We start from the raw sequence: 22739 nt of genomic DNA, 5'->3' as shown, positions 1-22739 counted from the left end.
AATATTTTATTTGTAACTAAGCTTTTGTGATGTAAAACTTTTTTATCTTAGTACACCCCTAGAAAAAGTAAAGAAGAAAAGTTGTATTTATTACAAAGGTTATCCATATATTGAGGCAAAAATAAGTTCCTAAAAAATATTTGACTGAATATTACTATACATTTAGATTTCAGATTGGAAAAAAACTAAAGGGATTGTGAAATAAAAATAAGAAATAGTATAAAATTAATAAAATATAATTTATTTTTAATTTTTAATTATTTTTTATTTTTTAGGCGGGTTAACCCGCCAACTCGCCAACCTACCACAAAACGGGTTAGGTTAGAATTTTCTACCCATATCAAAATGCGGGGCAGGGCGGGCCAACTCATTTTTGGCCGGTTGACCGCGGGGCAGGACAGGCCGATCCGTTTTGCCACCTGTATACAAATCAATGGTGATTATTAAAATAAGAGAAAAAAATGTTTACCAAAAAAAAAAAGAGAAAATAATCATTAATTTCTATTTAATTTGTTAAGATCCTATGAGAAGGAAGGATTCAATATCTTCTAAAAGATAATCCATGATTTCACAATGAGAGTGACATATTATATTTCCTCAATTTTGTTAGAATTTTACGTACTCTCTATATATCCATATAATCTAATTGCATTATTCACCCCAGTAACATATATTAACAACCTGGGAGCATATTTTACCATAATATTGAAGGAAGTAATTAAATAAATACTACCTTGTCAAAAAATACTCTTGAAGGAAATAATCATAAATATAAAAATAGTATAGATAAATTACTTTTTACCATATTTGATAAAAAAAGGTATACCAATTACTCGGAACTCATGTAACACTCAAAATATTTTTTAACTTAAGCATAGAATTTATATCCATCATTGTTATGGGCCATTATAGAGGCCTATATTTTAGAAGGCATAATAAAGGCTAAAACTAAGAGGACATTAAGGGGGGAAATTTAATTAATATTAATCCTAACGCGACAACAATAAATCAAGTATTGGACCCTCAAAAATTCACCAAAGATCCAATATTTTATTGTTCATAGATAAATTCTATAATTAAGAAATAAAATTTCTCTCTTTACTTCTTGTTAGTGTACATACTCCTTGATTACCAAAAAAAAAAAAAAAAAAAATGTACATAAGCGGTTATTATCTTATATATATATTTTTCATAGACATGTGAGAGAGTCTTAGATCAAAATAAACTCACTTCTCACTATCAATCTCTATTCCAGTCTACAACAATCGTTATATCAACGAGTACTGTGATCCACTACGGTCCAAAATCACTGTAAGCATATTCACATCATTCAGGTAATCAATCAGTATTCCTGAGTGAAAGTCCTCATGTACTTCGCTTGATTTAAAGTTATATCGCTCGGATATTATCGTTTGTATTGTAACTTTTTGAAATCCAATCATTTGACATAGGGACGGACCTACCTCGGGAGTGGAGGGGGTGGCAGCACCCGAAAAAAAAAATAGGGTCAGTACGTATGTTTTTTTAATTTTAATATTGATATTATTCAATCACGTGGCATAATATTAAGATAAGAAATATTCTTATTACCAAAATTTTTTACTACCAATTCACTATCTATTTAATCATCGTTGGATCAACATTTTTTCTTTTTTCAAAATCTTTTTATCATTCTCTCTCTTTGATTCAATGGTGATTAGACAGGTAGTAAGTTAGTAGTAAAAAATTTTAATAATAAGAATATCCTTCTTTAATATTAAAAGGATTTGATTTTTTTTTTCTTGATTTAATCATGCATATAAATAGTATTATTCTTTTGATCTGATCACGTAATATCGTTGAGTGAATAATTAAATCTCTTAAAAAAAAAGGTATTAGGACACATAATAATAGGTTTAGGATCAAGTATGATGATTAACTAACTATCCTTATTTTCTCCACCTGTAACAAGTTGGAAGAAACTTTGTAAAAAGATGTTTTGACAGGACATCTCTTCTGCTCCTTGTCCTTCGGTCACATCTTGTTTCTAGCCTCAAGATTGAGACCTTTTCTCCAAAAAAATTAAAAAAAAAAAAAAAAAAAAACAAACTTTCTCGTCAATCCTCTCTTGCCATTTCTCTTTCCAAGCCCAAAATTTCAGGCAAACAAATTTCCTCTGAAATGACCATTACCATTGCAGGTTCATCATCAGTCATAGCACCTAATTTCTCTTTTAGAAAATTCTGCATGTTTGATAGTGTTGATAATTCGTTCTATGAATTTTGAAATGCTTGTTCAAAAGGGTATCTATAATTTCATTCATTTTCCTTTTCCACATCCAAGGCGAGGCCCATACATCTGCATCTTTTCATTCATCATCTAAAGGATGGAAACAAACTCATAAACCAACATGAAAATTTTGCTTCAGAATATAGACAAGATTAGAACCTGAATCCTTCTTTTGATGCCTCTTATCTGACCCTAACAGAGAGAACATAAATGGCTTTCCATCGTTCCATTAGAGCACAACCAGTGTCAACTGAAGGATCAATTTTAGCAGAGAGAACAACGGAGGAGCCTTTACCTAGCAAAGTTGCTCAAAGCACCGTGACATGTTTCTACCAAGCCAATGTTGCAGGCTTTTGGAGAAACGTATCAGTTTTGTGGTGCAAAAACCTTATGAACCATTCCTTACACATTACGGTTGATAGTGTAGGAGGTGACTTACATTATAGCTGCAAGATTGACGTGAAGCCTTGGCATTTTTGGAGCAAAAAAGGGTACAAAACCTTTGAGGTTGAAGGGAATCAGGTGGAACTCTATTGGGATCTCCGGTCAGCTAAATTCTCCGGCAGCCCCGAGCCGAGCAGCGATTACTATGTAGCCTTAGTGTCTGATGAAGAGGTTGTGTTGTTGTTGGGAGATTACAAGAAGAAAGCTTACAAGAGAACGAAATCTAGACCTGCCCTTGTTGAGGCCATGTTACTTGTCAAGAAAGAAAACGTGTTTGCCAAGAAAAGCTTTTCCACCAAGGCCAGGTTTGATGAGAAGAGAAAAGAAAGTGAAATTGTTGTGGATAGCTCAACCGGTGGTACTAGTGACCCCGAGATGTGGATTAGCATAGATGGGATTGTGTTGATTCATGTCAAGAACTTGCAGTGGAAGTTTAGAGGGAACCAAACTGTTATGGTTAACAAGCAACCTGTGCAAGTGTTCTGGGATGTGCATGATTGGTTGTTTAGTGGGTCTGGCTCAGGGCCTGGTCTTTTCATTTTCAAGCCAGGGCCTCCAGAAGCTGAGAGTGAAAAAGAAGGAAGTGCTGTTGAAGGTTGTGAAAGTGATGATGGCAGTGTTGGGTATTATTCAACTCTGAATACTGCCACCTTTGAGTTCTGCCTCGTTCTCTATGCCTACAAAATAGAGTAAAGAGTAGCAAGATAGTAATGTTAGTTGTATTTTTGAGTCCGGTGGATATTACTTATATTGTGAAGCCAATTACTTTTGCAAAGTTAATTAAAAAACCTGGTTCTTTTAAATCAGGATACAAGAATTGATATTTGCAGGAAGATTTTTATCTGTTTTTATGCTATTCTTTGCTGCATGCAATTTGTTCACTTTTATGAGCCTTTATCGTCACAGAGTAATTAGTAATGACTAACGAGCATCACAATTTTCAACTAGTCCCATAGTGAGTTAATATGAATGGGATTCTAATATTCCCTCAGAAAGGATGTTTTCAACAAGTGTAGTCAATAGATAATATCATAAGATTACATTTCCTTCATTGCAAACACTAAATCAGCTAAATTCCACATGAAAAAGATTATAAACATTTGAATTGCCTTCTCTGTTGTTTCTTCATGTGCCTGATTGCATATGCATCTTGCGATTAACTTTTGTTGAAATGAAGGTAAGTTTCATTCTATTGCTGAAATGTTTATTGTCAACATACAATAGCAGTACTTTTAGTCCTATGCTATCAGCTATCTAACCAATGATATATGTACTTACAAGTATACAAAGAATTATATTAGTTGAGAGGGAGAACAAAATATTTACTAAATTTGAAAAGAATTGTTCTTTATTTAGTTTATGTTATAATTTATTTTAAATATTTATGTACATTTTATCTTATGAATCACAACACGTCCCCTGATTACATATATTGTCCAACATTGAAATTGTACCAGATAGCATCCAACCTGTTAACAAAAAAAAGATGTAGTAACTACCTACTTAATCAAATCCACACAATTATTCACAAAAACATAAAATTTTCACTGTCATTCAAAATTATCATAAACAGAAAGCACCCCCGTTAGAGTGTATTACTGCTTATACAATCTATTAAGCTCAAGAATTGAAGAAATGGGAAAGACAGAAGAGTAATAAGCAGAGTGAGAGATAACTGGCTGTTGATTATTCAAGCTTGTCAAAAGAGGAAAGGGACATTTCGATGTTGAAAGGAGAGAGAGAGTGTTGAAACGTTGAAGTATGTGACGAGAAGAAAATGTCAGACAAGGTTGGAAGAGTTTTCTTATTTCTTTTGAATGAAGTGACAACAACATAAACAAAGAGGTGTGGAGAGAAGCTAGCAAGAGTCACGTGAGGAGGGATGGGAAGAAAAGAAAGGAATCAAATAGTTTGGTTTTGAAAGCTTTCAATTGAAAGCAGGAACAACAGAAAAAATTGGGAGATAGAAATGTCTTTATGCTGCATGTTACTAAACTTTGATTTTATACCATTTTTTTTTCCGTGATACATAAGAGGGGATGTAAAGGGCATATATACCAACTTACAAGAGTAGGAGGAGGATTCTAAGTTCTTTATCTTTGCATTTTTATAAAGAGGTTGTCTTTTATACTCAAATGGTCACAAAAAAACAACTTTATCGCTGATCCAAGGATGGACAAGGCAGGTAAATGGGACAATATATTTCTTTACCTCTGCAATTATGATCAATGCCTATGCTTTATTTATAACTTCAAATTAATAAAATTATCTTTACTAACGTCAACTCCATCCATATCTTTCTTAAATATGGTAGACTACAGAACAAGATTTTATGCCACAAGAAGAACTTTATGCAGATTGTGTATTGGATTAAGAAATTTTTCTTTTGTTCTTTATTTGTTTTTCAATCTAGCGTATATTACTCTTCTAAGTTTTAATATTCTTTCCCCTCTTATTGCCATATTTCTGTATATAAACTGCATTAAACAATTTAATATTTTTTTTTCATCCATCAAAGATTCGTTATCAATCAATAAATATAGTCATAACAGCATCAAAACTGCAAGTATATTGAAGCCAATCTGGCATGACTAACAAGTTATTGACTATCTGAACACTCAATGAACAAACTCTATGAATGAATTTTATTAGGTGCAGAGACAAATTTATAGCTTTCATCATCTTCAATACCAAATAACATATGCTTATTCTTTTCTCTTTGAGGAATAATTGCAGAATGGTGAGAAGGTAGGGGAAGATGAGAAATGGAATCATCTTTAAAATTTTTACGAATGCCCCACAGAACCTCTGCACAACTCTTCATAGCTGGCCGTGATTGTCTGGAAGATGCAATGCATTGGAAAGCTAGCTTGAGAACCTTCTTCACTGCCTTGTTGGAGGCTGAACTTCTTCTCAGTCTTGGGTCCATGGCAAATAAAGCACCCCCTTCTTTCATCATCTGCATTGCCTGCATACATGCAAATTATGTCTCTCTAATCAATTCTGCCATTCTTTGCAGTGCATCTTCTGCCAGTTTCATTGTCATATCATTATTAGATACTTATTTTCTGCATAACTATTTTATTCTAGCAAAACTAATTAAAATCATAGCACTGCGGAAACATGATTAAAGCTGAATGCATTTTGCAAGGAAGACTAAATGGATCTAATTTTGACTCTCAGTTCAGCTTAAAAAGTTGTTTTTTCCTCCATAAAATTATTTTTTGAACAGAGAAATTGAATTTGACATCTCATACCATCAGATTTATTATTCTATGATCCATGAATTTATTGACTGTACACGAAAACATGTTAGATAAAATCTAAACAGATCAAAATGAATCTTGTATCAGTTATACTACTATATCTTTCAAAATTTAGGAGGAACTATATGTAAATCCACCTTGGTATGGCCTTTCTTGAATAATCCAATAAGTAGATGTGCATGCATATATAGAATAACTGGGATACTGTACAAAATTCACTCTTTGCTTTCTGAATTTTGACTGAAATATAGTTGATATTTATAACTAGTTGAAACAGTCACAATATTCTAAAGTGTTGTGTTCATGTAATGAAAATACTATTTTGGTTCTTTTGCAGTGCTTTTGGTAGATTTAACTTACTTACCCATCTGATTGTCACTCTCTCATTGAGGGGTCTCTGTGATTCTATGGGATGTCTTCCTGTCATCATTTCAACAAGCAATACGCCAAAGGAATAAACATCACTCTTTTCAGTGAGTTGATATGTTCTCAGGTACTCAGGATCCATATATCCAGCTGTTCCTTTAACTTGAGTTGAAATATGGGTTGCATTAGGGTCATCAGACAACCGTGCAAAACCAAAGTCTGCCACTTTGGCCCTTAGGTTCTCAGTGATTAGGATGTTTGATGCTTTGATGTCTCTATGGATAATTGGATTATCTGTCAATTAAACAATACAGATTCAGACATCCAGATACTTTCACCAATATATTGATGATTTGAGGTTAAGTGAACAAGACATTGTAAGGTTACTTGAAAAGATATTGAATATAGCCTTCCTGAGAGTACAGGTATATACATTACAATTATACAGAATTTAGATATGATGTATCATATTTGTTCCTTTCTAATTTATTTCTATGGACATACCTGTGTACATATGAAGGTATGTGATTGCATGAGCTACGTCAATTGCTATGTCTAGACGTTCACCAATTTCTAGTCCATCTCCTCGAGTACCTGCATCAATAATTGATTACTTTTAGGTCACCACTGCACTATATTATTAAGTCATTGCATCTGAATACTGTGTTATTGAACAGTATATGCAACTACACAAACCTATTTTGGTACATCAGGAACCTTCACCCCACCCAAACTACCTGAGCCAAGCCCTGGTTATACACTCAGCTAACATATACACGGAACATATATAGCTAGCACAGACATTCTGAAAGTACAAGAGAATGAAATTCCCAGTTGGAATTGAGCACATTCCAAGAGCTGAAATGATGTGAAGCTAAACATTCTGAAAATTACAGATGAAAAGACTTGGACATCTTATGAGTGTAAGAATAATAGAGAAAATTTAGATCTTATATTTCTTTTATCTTCTGAGAGATGTGATTTGTAAATTTGGTAATATTTGAATAAAGGGTTATAATGATTAATGCAAAGAGGTAGTCCTGATTTTTAAGGGATAACTTTCTACATAATGCATTTTCTTTCCAGTTTAGTTTATCCGAGTCTTTTGGCTTCTTGTTGATGTTTCATTTTCGTTCAACAACTATTGTCTTCCTTGAGTAACGTAAAATTGGTTCTTGTGCCTAAACTTGAAGATACCAGATTATGATCATACATTTCATTCAGCTGTGTATGAAATTTAATAATTTTCTTTTTCATTTGATGATTGATGAATGAGAGACAGACCAGGACTTACCATCTAGATGCTCCCGAAGTGTTCCATTACCAACGTATTCAACAACAATGATCTTCTCATCTCCATGCTCCAAATATCCATATAACCTGACAAGATTCAGATGGTCTATTTTTGACAAGGTGTATATTTCGTTCTTGAACTCGTGCAAGTGTTTGTGTAGTACATCCTGTCAAGAAACTTCACTATATGAGGCTCACAGATAAAATCCCAAAAGAAAAAAGATAATCATAAAAAGTTGATGTCTAGTAGTGAGCTATGCTTGTAAGCTTTGTTTAGTATCTGATGAATATGCTTCTCTTTCATCATCTTCAGTCATAATTGAACAAGTTCTATAGATGGAAAATAGTCAAAAGATGAACATTATGCTATACCTTCTTGGCACGCTTCACTGCTACAATAGATCCATCATTAAGCTTTCCCTTATAAACTGTTCCAAACCCACCTTCCCCAATCTGATTATCTGGGGAGAATTTTGCAGTTGACCTGTAAATCTCTTCAAAGGAGAAGTTGCCAAGTCCAAGCTGTCCACTTGCAGTGCTAGATGATGCATAAGAATAAGAAAACTTCCATTTTGATGAATTCTTTTTACTTTCAGATGACAAATCAGTTGAAGCTGCAAATCATGGCATATCATACTCAAATTTGGAAAATCTAACTTAGAAGAAGAATACTGCAAAAGCATTCATCACCTCATATTCAAGTGACTTTGCATCCAAACGTTTTTTGACACCCATGATCTGAATCCCATTACATTTTTAACATAAAGGGTTGACCATGAGCAAGCACAATAAAATCATTTCGAATCACCCAAATGTAAAACATAATATTTTTTTTCATCAGACTTACATGATACCACCCCTCTGACTTTTGATATATTCTTTCTGCCATCACTTCCTACAACTTTTGAGGCTGTTTTGCTTTTACCAGAGAGAATCAATGTAAAAACAGCAGCACATTTCTTGAAAAACTTCAGTGCAGGATTAGTCTTGGGAGTGTGCCTCTTTGTGTCATTACTATCTTGGAGAAAACCAATGTGTGATCTTTGGCTAGATTGATGCAAACTGGGGCTTGGTGTTTTCTTCATTTCTAGATGCTAGAGCTATTCAAGGTCCAGATGTATTCGTGTAGCTAAAATTTAAAAAGGATGGTCTCATACGCTTTTAATTTATGTGTTCTTTTTTATTTTTTATTTTCCGTATAATTTGTCTCCCTCGGACCAATTCTCCAAACAGATTTTGTTCCAGTCCAATGAAAATGAGTTGGCTGCGTTAGTAGTTTTTCTTACAAGTTAACGATTTAAAAGACAAAGTCATACCAATACCAGTAAACATCCTACTATGTCAAAGGATCAGTGGGTACAAAATAAAAAAACCAGGTCAATGGTGCTTTTGTCGAGTGATACCAGGTCAATTGCTCAGCGGAGTTGGACAACAGCAAATTGGCTGATTGCCCCAACGTGGTTTTGAGTCACACGCCAAACTTGTGACATAGAATGGCTCTTTCTTTTTTCCCACTGTGTTTTAGAGATGGGAAATGGTTGTCTTGTGCGCAATTTGTCCCGCGGATTGACCATATGAATTTAGAATATCTTTTTAAAAATAAATTGAATTGATTTTTTTTTTTATCAAACGCCATATTTTGTTTGTTGATGAGAAGGAAAAAGGCAACATCACCACCAAATAATGGTAATTCAGTTGGTGTATAGAATCTGAGCAAACGAGAGTAAAAATATGTGTTCAATCATTTTTAATATATTTTTGAGAGAGATTTAAAATCTTAATTATGTACCCGTCCGAATTCGAGAAACAATAAATTACTGAAATATTTAAAAAAAAAAGGAAGGGGGGGGGGGGGGGTGTCATACCATTTTTGGTGATTTGGTGAGAAGGTTTTCATGTGGTCTAAAATTAAAACTTCTAGTCCAAGACTTTGGACTGCTATAAGTATGTGGGTCAGTTGCTGTTGATCCTATCCAAAAAATTAATCAGTGTTGTCAGAGTCGGACTACTAATTTACTATAAATGTGTGGGTCGATTTCTTTGGATCCTATCCAATAATATTTAATTTACGGGTCTGATACTTGAACTACATGGCTCCGGCGGGGTATGGGTCAGATCGGGTCAGGTTTTTGTCCGACTTGACCCAACTTAATTTTTATAGGTCAGGTATTCTGACCCGACCCGCTTTAATTTGATCCAAGTCAGGTCTAACTTGGTTTGGATTTTGTTGAACTAATTCAGAACTGGTTCTGATCTGACCTGATTTCTGAAGTTGGTCAAATCTGACCTGACCCGTTTTTGACTTGGTTTCCTCACAAAATTTCGTCAAAATTTATACGTTACAAAAGACGAAAATTTCTTCACGAAATTATTTTTTTGTCGGAATACTTTTTGTCGCAAAGCGACGAAATTTTTTATCTAATGAAAATTTTTACAAAAATAAATTTTCTATCGAAATTTAGTTTCTGTCAAAAGTTTTGATGAAAATGATTTCGTCCATCAAATGTTTTAAACGAAAAAAGAATTCTGTCAAAAATTTTGACAGAATGTTTTTCGTTCAAAATTTCGATGGGAATTTGTTCTGACGAAAATTTAGACAAAAATTGTTTCGAGGGAAATGTTTCATCTGAAACTTTTGACGAAATTTAGATTCGCTAAAGAATTTTAACAGAATATTTTTTCTATCAAAATTTTTTATCGAAATATTTTTTGTCAAAGATTTTTACGAATTTTTTTTACAGAAATGTTTTCCGTTGAAAATTTTGATGGAAATATTTTTTATCAAAAAACTTGACGAAAATATTTAGTCAAAATTTTTGATAGAAATGCATTTCGCCTAAAAATTTCAACAAAATTTTTTTTTTGTCAAAAAGTTTAACAAAAATGTTACCGTCGAAAACTTTCGCCGAAATTTGAAATCTGTAAAGAATTTTGATGAAATTTTTTTCCGTCAAAAAATTTCGATGGAAATGTGTTTCGTCGAAATTTTTGATGAATATTTTTTTTTGTGAAATATTTTGACGAAATTTAGTTTCCGTAAAAAAATTTGACAAAAAAATATTTCGTCAAATTTTTTTACAGAAATGTTTAGTCACAAATTTTGAGGAAAAATTTTTTCGACAAAATTTTTTGCGAAAATTTTTTTTGCAAATATTTTCCGTAAAAAATTTTGACGTAATTGTTTTACGTTAAAACTTTTGTTTTAATGTAATTGTGATTTAATTTTCTTTTTTTATACACATAATGGGTATTTGTCAAGTTTTGGGTCAATGGGTCAATATTAAAACAAGTCAGGTCTAAAATTGACCCAAATAAAAGTGGGTCAGTATTTAAACTAGTTCAAAAAATATAAGTATTTATGGATCAGGTCAAAATCGGATCAAGGACAAGACAATTGAACCAGTTTTTTTGCACACCCGAGTTTTTTTTGCACACCCCTACTCTGTATAAATTATGGTTTTACACACCTTATCATTGAATATTGTGTTAAGAGGCCTATCATCCCCAAGCCTCGTCCAAAATTGAGGGGAAGCGGTTTATATCCTATTATGTTACAAGACATTAACTTAATAGAAATAAAAAGACACAAGTCATATTATGCAAAAAAAAAAAAACTGCAATTATTAAAAATAAAATCCATTTATTACATCAAGCACGATTATACTTAACACCAAATTAGCCTGACTAGGACCTCTTTGAAGGAAATTAAGACGGGCTGAGATTGAAGAGAGGGAAAAAAATTTGGCTGTGATCAAAATAAGATCTAAAAGTAATCAATTGTTTGTCAAAATGATAAAATTCCAAAATAGTCATATACTATTATTAAAAGAAATAAATTCCAATTCTAGTGAAAGCAACCTACCAATTCAGATGTTGGGAACCAGAAATAGTGAACTGCTTCAATATAAAAAAAATAACACCACGCATTCTCGGAGCATGTTGAGTGTATTCTCCAGCTCATAGGAGCGAATTCATGTATTGTCTCTCATACACGAACCATTGGTAAAATGACTTGAACCATCCATTTCAATTCTTTCAGAGATACTGTCCGGTAATTTGTTGCTACAACGTATCCACGCACAATATCCGATTGAGTAGCGTTTAATATGATCTCTCAAGTTTTAAATTAAACCTACTTGGTGGATTAAACTGACTAAGGGTAGGATATGATATGGGGCTGATAAGCATATATCATGTTATGTGTTTGATGAGTACTTAATTAACAATTTGATATATTGGGTAGAATGAGATATATTGGGTAACGTGAGAATTTATTAGGTATTCAATATTGGTATCCTATCCTATTGAATTATAACGCAGCTTCCCCCATAGGATAAGAAATCATGCATTGGTTAGTATAAACTGAGACAATAGGATAAACTAGGCTTTTTTACCCTTGTAACCACTTATTAATAATTAATTACCAAATTGACCTTCATTATAAACTATTTCGAAAATTTAACCCCCTCAAAAAACATAACGCCAATCTGCTCATGTTTGACCGTTGACCACCAAGCCTACCCGGGTACACCCCTCCCTACCCGGGTATTTTTTGAGATTTTTGCCTACCCGGGTAGATAAGGGTGTACCCGGGTATTGTTCTTGGCATCTGAGAAATTGCTTGAATTATTTACCCTGGTAGGTAAGGGTGTACCCGGGTAAATCTCACATCTTCAACATAATTCCCAGCAACACTGGAGCTGTTAAGGTACCTATTATATATATAAATTGATACAACATTTGATTAAATGGTGGAAATTTTATTCCAAAGCTTTTGTTCTTTTTTTTTTTTTTTGTAAATAAAGCTTTTGTTCTTTGTCACCATTGAATGTTGAATTTGTGACAAAACAGGCTCTAGGAAAAGTTCTTCCATCGCTAAATGGTAAATTCACTGGAATGTCTTTTCGAGGTCCTACTGTGGATGTTTCAGTTGTTGACCTCACTGTCAGGCTGGAGAAGGCTGCAACCTATGACCAGATCAAAGTTGCTATCAAGTAAATTTTAAACTTTTTGAAGTCTTCTTACTTTTAGTAAAATTGAATTGGGTTTTCCTCCTATCTCAATCTTTTTTTTGTTGAAATAACAATATCCAGGGAGGAATTAGAGGGCAAATTGGGTAAATTCACTGGAATGTCTTTTCGAGGTCCTACTGTGGATGTTTCAGTTGTTGACCTCACTGTCAGGCTGGAGAAGGCTGCAACCTATGACCAGATCAAAGCTGCTATCAAGTAAATTTTAAACTTTTTGAAGTCTTCTTACTTTTAGTAAAATTGAATTGGGTTTTCCTCCTATCTCAATCTTTTTTTTGTTGAAATAACAATATCCAGGGAGGAATTAGAGGGCAAATTGAAGGGGATTTTGGGTTACACTGAAGATGATGTGGTGTCTACTGCCTTTGTTGGCGATAGCAGGTAATGTTGATTAATTTTTGAAGCAACATTTACTTCTTTGACTGCTTTTATTGGTGAAAGATAAACTATCATGATCAGTTTTTGGTGTTCTCTCTAATTATACTTACAATGTTGGATATTGCTTTCATATGCAGGTCTAGCATATTTGATGCTAAGGCCGGAATTTCATTGAACAGCAACTTCGTGAAACTTGTTTCGTGGTATGACAACGAATGGGGTTACAGGTAGGTAACTTCCCTAAACCTTGCTGTCTTAAACAGGTCTTGAATAGGATGAGGAAATTTTTTTCCCATAATCCTTTGTTGTTACTTTACGGAGTTTTACTGGTAATGAGGACATTTTGTTTCTTTGTTTGCAGCACCTGTGTTGTTGATTTGATTGTCCATAATGAATCTGTGGCATGAGGCTGAGCTTGGATTGTGCATCATTACACCAATCTAAATTTTCTCAAGATGTGGAGATTTATCCGGGTACACCCTTACCTACCCGGGTAAATAATTTAAGCAATTTCTCAGATGCCAAGAACAATACCCGGGTACACCCCTACCTACCCGGGTAGGCAAAAAATTTCAAAAAATACCCGGGTAAGGAGGGGTGTACCCGGGTAGTCTTGGTGGTCAACGGTCAAACAGAGGCAGATTGATGTTATGTTTTTTGAGGGGGTTAAATTTTCGAAATAATTTATAATGAAGGTCAATTTGGTAATTAATTATTAATAAAAGGTTATAAGGGTAAAAAAACCGGATAAACTAATCATATTCTATTGGTTAGGATAAAATGAGACAATAGAATAAATTAATCATATCCTATTGACCCACCAAACAAGAGATAAAAATAAGATATGATATCCTATCTTCTTTATCAAGTGCTCCAAATAGACCCTAAATGTACAAAACAATATTTCACATCTAACCACTATCAATTCTGTTCACGTTAAAACACAATCGGATCATAAATTTACATTCATTTGCATCTGACCATCATTCCTCGTATTCTTTTGATTTAGATCCTTATCTTAGTGGCAAGATGACTTCTCAACAAAATATTCACGCGCTTTCTCAACCTATCTCAGAGGATTCCATTTTTCCGTTCCGTAAGGTCTTTTTTTTTTATTTAAGGCTCCAGGACCAGATAGGAAAGCATTGAGCTAGGATGACTTCACTACCTTAGTCTATTCACCCTCGGATCAATTCACTGGCTGGCTTGGTTACTTGCTTGGTGCACACTGACTTGACTGCCCATGATATAGTGCCTGTTTGGATCCTCTCTTTTTTAAGCTACAAGCTACTTATAAGCATAAGCTAGACCAAACAGGTTTTGGGAAAAGCTCTTATAACGAAAAGCTCTTTTTTTTATAATGAAGAAAAAAGCTGAAAATTAAAAGCTCCTAGGAGGAGCTTTTTTTTAAGCTCTTATCTGTTTTTCTTGAATTGTGTGCTTTTTTTTAAAATAAAGAGTGATAAAGATAGAAAGAGATAATTTTCTTGAAATATGTGCTTTTAAGTAATTTTTAAGCTAAAACTTTTATGTAATTTCCAAACAGCTTTTAGCTTATTTTTTTAAGCTCTTTTTTTTAGCTTTAGCTTATAAGTAGCTTCTAGCTTAAAAATAAGAGGATCCAAACAGGCTCATAGTAAGACCGGAATGCCCCTATTCCATATCTGAAGATTGACCACAGCCTAATGAATGCCTTACCGCTTTCAACTTTGCTTGGAGTTCGATCCGCCTATGAACTCTTCTTCATAGGCTTACTCTCTTACCGGAAAGGCAACCCAACGAAAAGAGTCTTAGTCCACCACAGCTTCGTCCCAAAGCTTCGATGGAGATGCCAGGGGCTGAGAAAGTGGGAGTTACAGTATGTTCTTCTCAAGCCAAACCTTCCGAATGGAGGCGCTGGGTTTCTCTGGACTACTATTCTGCCATTACCCTTGACATGACAGGTATATCGTTACCTTTGATCTCATTTCCATTTTCTTTTTGCAGAGTTTCAGCTCTTTCCTCGAGCCCCGCGGGGTCCTCTCAATCCCGCTCTCTCACTTCTGTCGCTATAAGTGTGCTCCCCCTTTGTGCGCAGAACGCCGACGGTGTTCAGGATCATAAATTTACATTCATTTGCATCTAGCTAGGATTACGAATCATACTGTACTGTACGATGTGCAAATTGCAAAAAATGATTAACACTAATAGCTGATAGCAGCTATGCCATATTCGTAGACAACACAATTAACTAAAAGAACGCAAATTATATCACATTTACAAACAGCACCATTAACACAAACTAGATGGAAAACAATAGAAGAAACTTGAGTAATCTTGTATCACCCAATCCCATCACAAGATAATCCAAGCACATAACTCAAAACAAAAGCATTATCTAAACCATAAATTTATTCCATTTACACATACCCACATAAAAAAACCCCAACACTCACCCCTCATATTCCCTACCAAGATACCCAAAATCCAAACTTCAGCCTCCGAATCCATATAGGGTTCTACCCTGTCTCTTGAGCGCGTAAACCACATCCATGGCCGTGACAGTCTTCCTCCTCGCATGCTCCGTGTAAGTCACCGCATCACGAATCACGTTCTCCAGGAAGATCTTGAGAACCCCTCTGGTCTCCTCGTAGATCAAACCACTGATCCTCTTCACACCACCCCTCCTAGCCAACCTTCGAATCGCGGGCTTCGTTATTCCCTGAATGTTATCGCGCAGGACCTTGCGATGCCTCTTTGCTCCTCCCTTCCCCAAACCCTTCCCTCCCTTTCCGCGACCTGACATTTTCCCGAAAAAATTGAGTCAGATTTTCTCAAAAATAGAATTGGGGATTTAGGGTTTGACAGTGGTGGGAAATAAGGAAGGCGATGGGATATTTACTTGGAGCGGGAAGAGTGGGCATATGAATCTCAGAGTCTCTTCTTGATCTTGGCCGTTGGATTCTGATTCATCGACGGTTTTATTTCATGATCCGTGGCTTCTTGCTTGGATCATTGTCGAACGTTGATTAAGAAATTCGGACGGTCAGATTTCCTTATGTAGAGCAACTCCGGATTGGGGTTTATTGTCTTGGGGACCCGTGATTGCCAAGCTTACGACAGCAAGTCAGCAACTACGCCTCCTAAAAGCATTTGCTAATGACAGCATTGTTGCTTCCTCTAGTTTGTGATCATTTAGACGGCATTTGGTACACGAGAAATTTTTTTTATTTGAGAATTTTAATTTTTAAAAATATAATTTTTGCATTCAGCTTACGATAATATCCAAAAATTAAAAATTTAAAAAAATTCAATTTTTCGGGAATCTCGCATACCTTCGTGGCTATTTGGATTTTTTTATTCTTTTTTAAGTTAGAGCTGTTTATAAGCATAAGTTAGTCCAAATAAGTTTTTGGAAAAAACTCTTATAATGAAAAAAAATTCTTATAATAAACAAAAAACTAAAGGCTAAAAGCTTATAAAAGGAACTTTTTTTAAGCTCTTATATGTTTTTCTTGAATTGTATTTTTTTTTAAATGAAGAGTCATAAAGATAGAGAGAGATAAATTTATTGAAATATGTACTTTTAAGTAATTTTTAAGCTAAAAATTTTATGCGATTATCAAACAGATTTTAGCTTTTTTTTAAGTTCTTTTTTTTAGTTTTTACTTACAAGTAGCTTCTAACTTAAAAAAAAAAAAAGGATCCAAACAGACTCTTCATAAACCGCAACTATACGATGTAGACCGGATCAGACAAATATCATGTATAAAAATTTCAAAAAACCTGACGTGTCATCTGCAATATTTTCTGACTCCTGGACACTCAAATACGTGTGACATAGACTTAAAAAAAGTTCAAATGTTGCGTTGCATTTTTAGTTCCAACTATTACATTCGTTGGATTATGATTATAATTTTATTGAGTTTAATATAAATATTTGTGATATCTTAAATTTCTTTGTAAAATTAATGAATATTATTAGTTTATCTTTATTTTTTTGTTAAATTATTGAATATTAAATTTAATATATATTATATAAATTGTGTTGGTGCAACGTAGCTATACAGTGTAGTGCAAAATCAGGAATAACTTTTTTTAAAAAAAATTATCAATTTTCTTATGAGGTGTCTCTTAATATTTTAAATGAGAGGTTAATTTTTGTTATGATGGATACCTAAAAGGCTTATGATTTCAAATGAGGGCGTAGTGAGTGAAATGACCAAAGATCTTGATTCTTGACAATAGAACAGGAATGCGAATTGCATTGATTGTTGTGCAATGTTTCATGAGGTGGGATGAAATATTCTGCATGTGATGAGTACTATGAAAAAACCAAACTAAAAGTTAGGAGGGAAAATAGTTGTTTTTTTAAATGATATAATCTATATTTTTTTATTTTTTTTTTGTATATTACAGAAACTTAAAACAAAACTAACAACTATAACTCAGCCACCAATCTAGGCCAAGCAATACCCCTGTAGTCTCTACTCAGCAAACCTATACAATCAGCAGGGGGAGATTCAAAAAAACAGATATCCCACCCAAGACCAACAGCTAAACCCGCGAAATAATCCGCTACAAAGTTCCTGATGGGACGTAAATTCGTTCCCATCTAAGCCCATTTTGATGGCAAAATACCACACGTTCCCTCAGTTGATGAACAACTTCAGCATGAAAATCACTTGTTTTACACATTTGTGACAAAAACACAGTGGGGGAACGTCTGGTAAAGTATTCCTTTAAAATATATTAAAAGGGGAACGGACTGAGACGCATTTAATGCACCTGCTCCATTCATTTAATGCCTTTGTACACTTTTCAGGTGACGTAGGGTTAAAGACTTATAAAAAGCAAGGCGGTGCACCAACTGAGCAGCTGAAAACGTGAAGAGCAGAGAATCAAGAGTTCTCATTGGCTAAAAACGAAAGCAAGGCATGGGCAAGTCTGCATACTACGGCTAATCATCACCAAACCTTGTTCCATCTAGCAATTTGCGCAGCTTCCATACTCTGCTGCCACCGTCCCGTCCCCTCATTCAAGCAACTTGCTCCAAAGGATTTACAAGCTTGCCACTCTCCTTCCATCTATAAATAGGACCACCCTCATACAAAAACATCATCGGATTCTGGAGGGATTAAAGTCCAGAAGGAGGAAGATCACCTAGTAGTTAGTAACTTAGTTTTATATAAGTTGTAACTGTAGTCAAGTGACAACCCATCCCCTTTGCTCTGTATCAAACCTTAAGACTCCTCACGAATATTAAACCATTTTTCTCCATTTTTCTGTTTCTTTTGTAAACTGTCTTTTAAATTAATATAAGTGTTTTCTCTTTGTTCCATTCGTTATCTCTTAACTGAAACTCGGGTCTATGGGATTTCAGTTGGGAATAATTATGTTTAAAATATCAGCCATGAGCTGAACTATATGTGGAATGGAAAAACTGTGAAACTCTTAAAGAACTGTTTTCAAAACTCTTGACTGAAGCTTTTTGTATTTCTTTGGCTAAGTAAGCTATATTCATTGTGCGCCAATGGAAATTGGGTACATACTGAGAAAGGAAATTCCATAAGGAAGGGATTTCAGACAGCTTAGCCATTGGGGGAAGGTAGATGTCATGGCAAAAACACTACTGGTCACTTTAGGAATAAGGGGCCAACTCGTCCATGTAAAGGTTCTGTACTAAGTACCTGTTGGAGTCAAGGGAGCCATAAGAATATGGAAACTTGTGAGTCATCTAGTCCATGAGCTGAAGAATCAGAGTTGGAAGACAAGAAACTGGGATAAAGCCAAAAAGTGCTAAGTCTTGAGCAGAGGAAACAACCTCTTTAAGAGTGTAGCAGTGAATCCGTTCCTTCTGTTAAACTGTTTAAACCATCACCTTGTGTCTCTTGGTTATAGCTATTACTGTTTTAGTAGGTTTTCTTTCCTTTATTTAATCTTGTATCTATAAAACTCCAATGATTATTATCTCACCTTCTTCTAAACAGGAAGGATCACATACATAACGCAGCGAGTAATTGTTTGCCAGCAGATTGAACTTACTGTTCTTGAGAAACGTTGTCAAGACAGTAGGGAACGTTTGACCAGACAGTTCACTTACTAATTTTTCTTCTCATTTTCATTCTTTATAAATCAGCGTAAGACAATAATTAGGACTCTATCCTCGTGGGAACGATAATTTGGGCATTAATACTCCATTTATTACTTGATGCGTGCAGTTGCGCACTTGGGTTGGAACTAAGGGAACGAATCTGTGTTCTGCAAGAACAGAGGAACATCCCCTATAAGAACTTATATTTTCCACCATCAGCAAACCACCCAACAGTTCCCTTCCCTGTACACATAAACCATCCTCACCTACCATTCAAAGTTCAGCAATTGTTGAATTCTTCGAATTAAGAAAGCTAGAGGATGACTAGGAGGGCAGCCCTCCTTCACAAGCTGGATAGCAACACTGGAGTCTCCTTCAAGCACCACATTCCTAAAACCCTTGTCCCAAGCTACTTGGAGTCCCACTAGCAGACCCCATATCTCAGCTTTCACCGAACTCCCGCTCCCAAGATTCCTTGCAAACCCCAAGATCCAACGACCAGTTTCATCCCTCAGCACACCACCACACCCACATTGACCGTTTTGGCTCCTTGAAGAACCGTCAGTATTTACCTTGATCCATCCAAGATCAGGAGGTAACCACTGAACTAAGATCTCAATTTTAGTCTTCTTCAACAAACCTGCAAACTTGTATAAGGCCATGGCCTCCAAAAAACCAGACAAGTAAATATTACTGTTTCGAGCTACTACCTCCACACTCGAAACCTGGTTTTGAAAAACAAAACCATTTATTTCCTTCCACAGAGACCAACAAATGATACCAAATAAAATGTATCCATTCTCTCCCCCTATGGAACAAAACTTGGGAGACAGATTCGCCTGCAACCAATCCACCAGAGGAAGATTAGTGAAACCATTCCACTCTCCTTGCGCAATGAACATCCTCCAAATCGTTTGAGCCCATGCACAATCTCTCAAAACATGTAAGCAGCTTTCTGACATAAGACCACATCTTGGACAAGTGTCACAATCTGTCATATGCCTTTGCTTTCTTCTAAGATTAGTTAGAAGATTCTCACCAATAGCAAGCCACAGAAAAGTTTTAATCCTTGAGGGACCCCCCCCCCCCCCAAATTCCAAATTGAACTCCACTGAATCCCATCCCTGACTGAATCCCTTATGTCCAAGCTTCCAAAAGCTGACTTAATGGAGAACCTGCCATCATGTGATAAATTCCAAATGACCCTATCCTCCCCATTTAAAGGATTAGGAGGACATATACCTGCTATGCAGCTCTTCACATCTTCTGATATGAGAGAACCGAACCTTTGCCAGTCCCAATCTCCATTCTCCTTCACCATATCCCCAATTTCAGCATCCAACAAATCAAAAGGAACATCCTGGATTAAGTGCTCTGTTAAAGCTCCAATCTCCACCCATTTCTCATTCCAGAAAGATGTCCCCTTACCATTTCCCACCATTATTCTTGAACCTTCAAAAATTTGGGGCCAAACTCGAGTTATACCTTGCCACAAGTTAGAAGCCCCTGGTTTCTTCACAATGTTGGGAATTAAGCTATCCTCCACCCTATATTTGCTTCTCAACACTCTAGCCCACAGATCATCCTTGTTAGTAAGCAAGCCATGTGCCACTTTCATAATACAGGCCCTATTAGTTTGTCTCAATCCTCTAATACCCAATCCACCCTCATTTTTAGGTTTACAGATCCTGTTCCAAGGTAAGACATGAACCTTTTTTGCCTCCCTGCTTGAACCCCACACAAAAACTCTCATCTTTTGTTCAATGACATCAAGGGTTCCAACTGAAATTAAGGCAGTTTGCATCGAATAAGTAGGCAAAGCAGCAAGGACAGACTTAGTAATGACTATCCTTCCTACCAGGGATATGTTAGGAATGTGGCTTCCATACTCAAGAGGGGGGTGAATTGAGTATTACAAAATTTTCGCAAAAGCCCCCTTCTAGTTTCTAAATAATCATTTCAAGTACACTTTGACATATGAAAAGCTAATTTATTTAATTTAAATAATTTACAGCGTGTAGTGACTAAATAACAGAAAAAATAGATCAGGTAAATATTTGATGAGATATGAATTTAAATATGCTCAAATAATTAATCAATGCTTATGCAAGAGATGAGGGATAGAGAGATTTGCAAACTTGATATATCCTGGTTCGGTCACTACCACTGTGACCTACGTCCAGACTGAAGTCGCTCGATCAAATATTTCACTAACGGTCAAGCTTCACGGGTGCTTGACAAACCTTTACAAATTCCCAAGACTTCTGTCTCTTGGTAGACTAACAAGGGTTCACTCCCCTTTTCCAAGACTTCTATCTCTTGGCAGACCAACACAAGGGTTCACTCCCCTTTTGATTCAAGAAGTAAGATGAAGGTGATAAAGAGTGGATATGTACTCTCAAAGTACAAATATTACAAATTGAAGAACTAGTAGGTGTATAACCTAACAACAAAGATAAGCTCAAGTCTATGCAATGATCAAAATGAGTAATATGTGAGCAAAAGCAAGCTAGAATGAGTGATAAAGACTTGGTAAATGATCAATGACCGAATTGTGTGTATTTGAGATGTTAGGGGGGTTTATATAGGCACCCAATTCGAAAACTAGCCATTTATAGCCGTTTAAAACAGTAGATATCCAGATATTTATCGAACACATATTCGGATATGTGATTATAGCCGTTTATAGCCGTTTAAACAGTAGATATCCGGATATTCATCGCGCACGTATCCGGATATGTGATATCCGGATATTCAGTATCAGATATCCAGAGATTGATATCCGGATATTCTTGGTCAGATATCCGGATATTTCATGGCAGTGACCTTTTTACACATTTTCGAAAATTCCTTTCTTTCAATATGGTTTCTATGACTTGTAAAGCATATGATTGGTTATGGAAATTAACTAGAAAAGTATATTTTATGTAAGTACTCTTTCCAAACCAATTTTGAACGATATAAACCACTTGATTTGACTTTTCTTGACGGATGTATAAGGCCATGAATATGTAACTGTTATAATGCCATGATTCTCCTTTTTTTTTGCTTAAGTCATTTGAAAAACCTTTAGATGCATGTTTGACTTGTTAGTTCAAGATTCATTTATGCATTTGATGATGTGTATGACTTGAGCTTATGCAATGCTATAATACTATACACCTTTACACATTTTCCTAAGTCCTAGATAAATATACCATTGAGATTTTGGACTTGACTTGATGTTTGGCTTGCATGTTTCTTGATTTGATTTCTTTTGGATGTTGCTTCACCTTCAAGCAATCTTCTTTGACTTGTTTGTTATCATCAAAACTATGCTGACGTGGAATCATCAATAGTATCATCGTGGCAGCCACATCATCATTTTGATTCTTCAATATTCAAAGTTTTTCTAATTATTCCTTGTTGCTCTTAATCCAATGATCTTGCCACTTTGATATGACATCACTCTTCTTGTGTGGCTACATCATACATCTTCAATATCCACATTGGTTGATGCTTTTTGCTCTTGATCAAAGCTCTTCTCTTTTTGTTGTTGCCACTTTGTTATCATCAAAACATACCTTGTATCTACAATAAAGTCTTCTGCTTCCAGGCATTAAGCCTATTACTTGTCTTCTC

At 35.1% G+C, this 22739-nt stretch overlaps 4 protein-coding genes across 5 annotated transcripts; 2 read left to right on the top strand and 2 right to left on the bottom strand.

The window, feature by feature from the left end:
* Window positions 1-2478: 2478 nt before the first annotated feature.
* On the top strand, window positions 2479-3405 carry LOC133292704 (uncharacterized). Its single transcript, XM_061491139.1, has one exon. It carries the CDS (start codon window positions 2479-2481, stop codon window positions 3403-3405), a length of 927 nt encoding a protein of 308 aa, XP_061347123.1.
* Window positions 3406-5344: 1939 nt separating this feature from the next.
* LOC133292748 (calmodulin-binding receptor-like cytoplasmic kinase 2) lies at window positions 5345-8722 on the bottom strand. The gene is made up of 6 exons (XM_061491198.1): window positions 8485-8722; window positions 8010-8251; window positions 7639-7804; window positions 6849-6938; window positions 6343-6638; window positions 5345-5680 (listed from the first exon to the last, which is right to left on the bottom strand). Exons 1-6 carry the CDS (start codon window positions 8720-8722, stop codon window positions 5345-5347), a joined length of 1368 nt encoding a protein of 455 aa, XP_061347182.1.
* A 1005-nt stretch (window positions 8723-9727) lies between these two features.
* LOC133292703 (glyceraldehyde-3-phosphate dehydrogenase, cytosolic-like) lies at window positions 9728-13452 on the top strand. The gene is made up of 6 exons (XM_061491137.1): window positions 9728-9757; window positions 12280-12345; window positions 12489-12631; window positions 12965-13048; window positions 13183-13272; window positions 13407-13452. Exons 1-6 carry the CDS (start codon window positions 9728-9730, stop codon window positions 13450-13452), a joined length of 459 nt encoding a protein of 152 aa, XP_061347121.1.
* A 1850-nt stretch (window positions 13453-15302) lies between these two features.
* Window positions 15303-15885, bottom strand: LOC133292737 (histone H4). Of its 2 annotated transcripts, XM_061491180.1 has the most exons (2): window positions 15786-15830; window positions 15303-15734 (listed from the first exon to the last, which is right to left on the bottom strand). In XM_061491180.1, exons 1-2 carry the CDS (start codon window positions 15828-15830, stop codon window positions 15519-15521), a joined length of 261 nt encoding a protein of 86 aa, XP_061347164.1. In that variant the 3' UTR covers window positions 15303-15518. The 2 variants fall into 2 exon arrangements, with proteins under 2 accessions (XP_061347164.1, XP_061347163.1); XM_061491179.1 differs by having other exon boundaries at window positions 15303-15885.
* Window positions 15886-22739: the final 6854 nt, after the last annotated feature.

The sequence above is a fragment of the Gastrolobium bilobum genome, unplaced genomic scaffold (assembly GCF_033153095.1).
Source record: "Gastrolobium bilobum isolate Gb01-03AN ecotype WA unplaced genomic scaffold, APGP_CSIRO_Gbil_v1 utg6105, whole genome shotgun sequence".
NCBI lineage: Eukaryota > Viridiplantae > Streptophyta > Magnoliopsida > Fabales > Fabaceae > Gastrolobium > Gastrolobium bilobum.
Note: the sequence above shows the minus strand (reverse complement) of the source record. Positions and strands in the feature narration are given on the sequence as shown.